General features: G+C 43.3%; 1 protein-coding gene across 1 annotated transcript; it reads left to right on the forward strand.

The window, feature by feature from the left end:
- LOC138362989 (ribosome-binding protein 1-like) lies at positions 1-6,109 on the forward strand. The gene is made up of 2 exons (XM_069321593.1): positions 1-43; positions 5,511-6,109. The coding sequence occupies exons 1-2, from the start codon at positions 1-3 to the stop codon at positions 6,107-6,109; spliced, it is 642 nt and encodes a 213-aa protein (XP_069177694.1).
- Positions 6,110-6,406: the final 297 nt, after the last annotated feature.

Here is a 6,406-nt window from a genome sequence, read left to right on the forward strand (position 1 = left end):
ATGATTGCCACGATAAAAGTTGGCTGCCCAGAGAAAAAAAGAGGTATGTATGTATGTATGTATGTATGTATGTATGTATGTATGTATGTATGTATGTATGTATGTATGAATGTATGTATGTATGTATATCGATTGTTATATAGTGGTAATCTTGCATGGATGTATATAACCAACATTTAAAGTAGTCAATAAATTTAAAGCTGATTTTCAACTGCACGAACACATAAATTGTTAAAATTATTACACCTTATTGACTCCCCCAACAATCATCCTCTCAGGAGTCAACCAATTAAACAGTATTGCATCATCTCTAGTGGTGACTTAAGCAAGAGAATGCAGAGAAGACAATCGTGCAATGCATTTCATGACGGGAGCACCCTCGCTAAACAATATTTTTGCGCAGAAAAGTTTAGCAAGCTAAACATTTTTGCCGATCCACAGAAAGGCTGTGGAAAGGAAACTTTGATTTGCCGAATTGGATATATGTATATATTAAACACATATACGGTGCCATGAGCGGGGGTTGGGAGTGTTGCGTGCTTTGTAGAGCTGGAAAACAAAGAGACGATGATGCAATACCGACTGAAGGACTCGGTGCCCAGACGCAAGAAATGCATTTACATATAATGCCTTTCTCTTTTACAACTCACATTGACAATACAATATGATACTACTCATATTGATAATATATTAGGATACAACCGTTACTAATAATACAATGATGCACCTATTACTGATAACACAATGATACAACCATTACTGATAATACAATGATATGGGGGAGATAATAGTTTGGGACTATTGAGAGGGTGGTTCAACATTGTGAAAATAATAGCTTGGGTCAAGACAAGGGTTGTTTGAGACAATGGAGAGGGTAGTTTTAAACTATAGATCCTATAGGCTGACTCCACTTTTGAAAATGGAGTCGGAGGCTGACTCCATTTTGGGACTATGGAAAGGGTAGTTCGGGACTACGAAGAATAATGTGAGAGGATTGGGTCAGGCAACTCTGAATCGAAGGATATTTAAGACGGAGAGACGTGGGTGCCAAGCACTTCACCACAGCCGGTGTAGAGGCACGCGTGAAAGGAGCCTCCAACCTGCTCTCGCACAAGATAGCACATATATGACTTATTGCTTATAGTCACTACTTCGCTTATAAATAAGTACATGTGACATATTCCAAGCCCTATTTTGTTTCAAGGCACTAACTTTTTCTCTCAGTTTTATAAAACAATAGAGATTTTATACAAAATTTGACAATATCCTGAGTTACTTTACAATTTATTTAAATATTTTAGTTTTGCTTTATTATTTTTATAAAACTCTAATATCAATATAAGTATATGTTCAGTACTAATTGTAATATCTTAACATACTAAGAAGGTTAGGTTAGGTTGTTGTTTTATATTCAGTTTTTCAAGGTAAACTCAAATATTCGCAATAAATTAGTATGTCTTCACAATAAATTAGTATGTCTTCGCAATAAATTAGTATGTCAATTAGTATGCACTTATTCATACGCAAGATATTGACTATAAGCAAGTGCGAGAACGGGTTGGAGCCTCCATACACTTGAAACTGTGTATGGAGACTGACTCCATACACAGTTTCAAGTGTAGCTATGATAGAGCCCAGAAGGCTCAGGACCCTGTACATTAGTTGATTGACGATTGAGAGGCGGGACCAAAGAGCCAGGGCTCAACCCCCGCAAGCACAACTAGGTAAGCACACACACACGCGTTAGGACACGTTTACACATTTATCAATACAAAGTAACTCTCACATAATAAGAATTCTACGAAGGGAAACTAATTACAAAACTCCGAACACGGAACGAAGTTTGAAACCTCCCGTTGGTTAAGCAAGACACGAAACGTTAACTCACAGGTATCAAACACTCCCATTATATACGCGCATGGACGTAACACACACACACACACACACCCACACACACACACACACACACACACACACACACACACACACACACACACACACACACACACACACCCACACACACACACACACACACACACACACACACACACACACACACACACACCCACACACACACACACACCCACACACACACACACACACACAAACACACACACACACACACACACCACTCACAAACACACGCGAGAGTTACTCATACGCTAACGTCCAATTAAAGCGCAGGTGCGCATCCGTCCTGATACGCACGCCGCCCGCTCACACAATCTCCCATGCTCCTCATCTCCACACACCTAATCAAATTCATATACAGTAGCATACATGCACAGTAGGATACATGCACAGTAGGATACATGCACAGTAGCATACATGCACAGTAGGATACATGCACAGTAGGATACATGCACAGTAGGATCCATGCACAGTAGGATACATGCACAGTAGGATACATGCACAGTAGCATACATGCACAGTAGGATCCATGCACAGTAGGATCCATGCACAGTAGGATCCATGCACAGTAGGATCCATGCACAGTAGGATACATGCACAGTAGGATCCATGCACAGTAGGATACATGCACAGTAGGATACATGCACAGTAGGATACATGCACAGTAGCATACATGCACAGTAGGATACATGCACAGTAGCATACATGCACAGTAGCATACATGCACAGCAGCATACATGCCCAGTAGGATACATGCACAGTAGCATACATGCACAGTAGGATACATGTATAGTAGAATACAATTACAGTACCATATATAGTATCGTACATACAGTATATATATATATATATTTATATATTTATATATTTATATATATATATATATATATATATATATATATATATATATATTTATTTATATATATATATATATATATATATATATATATATATATATATAAATATATATATAAAGGGGTACCACCTCTGGTGCAATTGTAGGGACCCATAACCTCGAAGAAGGGAACACAGAGCATTCAGAGAAAAACTTGCCATTTAACTCTGAATACGTATGAGTGTTCACTTCTCGTACCACCCTTTATGTTGTACTCTTTATTATGCAAGGTTATACAGTTACATATCTGATTGTTTAAAAAAAAAAGAGTACTTAAAGAGTCCTTTGTGTATTAGCCCATCTCTGGGTGTGTGACAGTCTTGTGTGTATTGGCAGAGTTCTGTGTGTATTGGTAGAGTTCTGTGTGTATTGGTAGAGTTCTGTGTGTATTGGCAGAGTCCTGTGTATATTGGTAGAGTCCTGAGTGTATATTGGCAGTGTCCTGTGTATAGTGTATTCGCTGGTGGAATATTTAGTCCACCATAAAAGATTACTGACCATCCACCAAGTCTACCGTAGTCCTGAACACAGTAACAAGGTATTCTATCAGTGCCCATCGAGAAATGGGGCATCCAGCTATTGGCGTAAACACTCTTCTTCGGCGGACAATCGCCAGGGCGGTTATAAAACATATATATATAACAACTGGCACTGAAGTGGCCTTATCTTATCTCCTCCCACTCGGTCTGCCCCGTCTTTTACGCCTCTTTGTTATTTTTGTTTCTACCTTCCCTCTATTTTCTCTATTGCCTCTCTAGTATCTCCCTCTCCAGAGATCTCTTATTTTACGACTCATATCCACTCCTTTCTATATGCCTGTTTTGCCTCCAACTTATTTTCCCTCTTTCCCTCTTACCTCTCTCTCTTCTGTCTTCTACCCTTCCTGTTCCCCTTAGTCTCGTTCCCCTCTCTCTCTCCCCTCCCGCTATCACCTCTTTCCTCCTCGCTATCCCGTAATAGCTAAAATATCTGCTCCTTCATAAATGAGGTGTTATTTTTTTTTTAATTAACTCCTCTGTTTGGTCGTACTTATAATATTCGACTAAGTTGGTTGGTCGTGTGCGGGTGGGCGTGTTTGGGGAGGGCGTGTGTGGAGTGGGGATGTGTGGAGACGGCGTGTGTGTGTTGGGGGGGAGGGGTGAGTGTGGAAGGTGTGTGAGAAGTGCGTGTGTAGGGAGACAATTTTGAGAGCGTAGCTGTTGTGTGGGAGCGGGAACGGTTAAAAGAGACGCCGGCGCCCTGAAGACTGTCAGTACTGAGCACAGTCTTCAGGACTGTCAGCTCTAAGAGGCGCCCCTGAAGACTGTCAGTACTGAGCACAACCTTGAGGAGTGACAGCGCTGAACGGCGCCGTGAAGACTGTCAGTACTCAGCACAGCCTTGAAGAGTGACAGCTCTGAGCGGCGCCCCTGAAGACTGCCAGTACTGAGCACAACCTTGAGTGTTAGCTCTGAGCGGCGCCCCTGAAGACTGCTAGTACTGAGCACAACCTTGAGTGTCAGCTCTGAGCGGCGCCCCTGAAGACTGCTAGTACTGAGCACAACCTTGAGTGTCAGCTCTGAGCGGCGCCCCTGAACACTGCCAGTACTGAGCACAACCTTGAGTGTCAGCTCTGAGCGGCGCCCCTGAAGACTGCCAGTACTGAGCACAGCCTTGAGGAGTGACAGCTCTGAGCGGCGCCCCTGAAGACTGCCAGTACTGAGCACAACCTTGAGGAGTGTCAGTGTCCGACGCGGAAATATTTATACAGGTGTCTGTGGTGGCTGGCGTGATGTGCACTTAGCTTGCAGGGCGGTGCGCAGAAGCAATACAATCAATCACAGAGACGGCCATTGCAAAAAACACTCATATTACCAATGAAGCACTTAGTACCACAGCCGACATGCCAAGAAGCCTGGGTGGGCGGGGGGAAGGGAGCTGGAGCTCGTGTGAATATCAAATACCGAAGCCCTCCATGGGAAACCATCTGGTATCTAATGACCGTACAGTAACAGTTCGATGAATCCATCATGTGAGTGAGAAACCCAGACGCCTGCAGGGGACCTTCATACCTCTCGAGTCCGGACCTTTGTTTTAAGGTTACCTTGCTATCTCGGGGGAAGACAGTGCGATGAAAACGAGCATCTGGAGGTGTTTCAAGTGATAATTCCGCCAGTCTCCCTATATGCCTCCCAGACCACTGTTATATTTCACCCAGTACTTGGGTCCTTGTAGCGTGGGGGAAGCCAAACATTAAGCCCCAGGGGACCAGGGCGTGAAGTTAATAAATAATAATAAAAAACGGTTATGGGGATTTGATTGGCTGGCTTAACTTGACGACCAAGACGCGTCCAGCGCACGACGGACCAAACGTCTCACACGCATGATAGATCAAGACACTGAGGAATAACATCGTCGGATGAACAAATCCACTCACCTGGTAGGGATGTGGTTAAGAGCAGCCGGGCATGGCAGTCAGCCAGGTTAAGGGATTCGTAATCTTGTGAAGGGGTAAGATAGATATTAATGTATATGTGTTATATTTAATATATGTTTGTATTAAAATTAGAGTTGGTTTCAGTAACCTCTTCCCTTGTACGTGCATTGTGACATGAGCCGTCTTGATACTCACAATCCTGTCATTTTAAATGATCATTACAAACTTGGTGGCAATGAAAATTATTTATATTTAAATCAAATGTTACATCACAACACCTCCATGAAGATGCGAATGATGCCCCACAACGCCATGAAGATGTGAATGATGCCCCACAACGCCATGAAGATGTGAATGATGCCCCACAACGCCATGAAGATGTGAATGATGCCCCACAACGCCATGAAGATGCGAATGATGCCCCACAACGCCATGAAGATGTGAATGATGCCCCACAACGCCATGAAGATGTGAATGATGCCCCACAACGCCATGAAGATGTGAATGATGCCCCACAACGCCATGAAGATGTGAATGATGCCCCACAACGCCATGGAGATGCGAATGATGCCCCACAACGCCATGAAGATGTGAATGATGTCCCACAACGCCATGAAGATGCGAATGATGCCCCACGACGCCATGAAGATGTGAACGAAGCCCCACAACGCCATGAAGATGTGAATGATGCCCCACAACGCCATGAAGATGCGAATGATGCCCCACAACGCCATGGAGATGCGAATGATGCCCCACAACGCCATGAAGATGTGAATGATGCCCCCACAACGCCACGAAGATATGAACGAAGCCCCACAACGCCACGAAGATATGAACGAAGCCCCACAACGCCACGAAGATATGAACGAAGCCCCACAACGCCATGAAGATATGAACGAAGCCCCACAACGCCATGAAGATATGAACGAAGCCCCACAACGCCATGAAGGTGTGAATGATGCCCCAAAACGCCATGAAGATGAGACTGATGCGCACCACGCTACGAAGATCAGAATGATGTCCACTATGCCACGAAGACAAGGATAGAGATAAAACTTAAACAAAGATGGAGTTAGGGCATGTAGAATGCTAATAATTAAAAAAATAATAATTTTTTAAATATCAGATTCCACTGTTTGGATTTAATTAATATAAACAAAGAAAATAGTCAAGCAAAATAGATC

The sequence above is a fragment of the Procambarus clarkii genome, chromosome 1 (genome assembly GCF_040958095.1).
Source record: "Procambarus clarkii isolate CNS0578487 chromosome 1, FALCON_Pclarkii_2.0, whole genome shotgun sequence".
Lineage (NCBI taxonomy): Eukaryota > Metazoa > Arthropoda > Malacostraca > Decapoda > Cambaridae > Procambarus > Procambarus clarkii.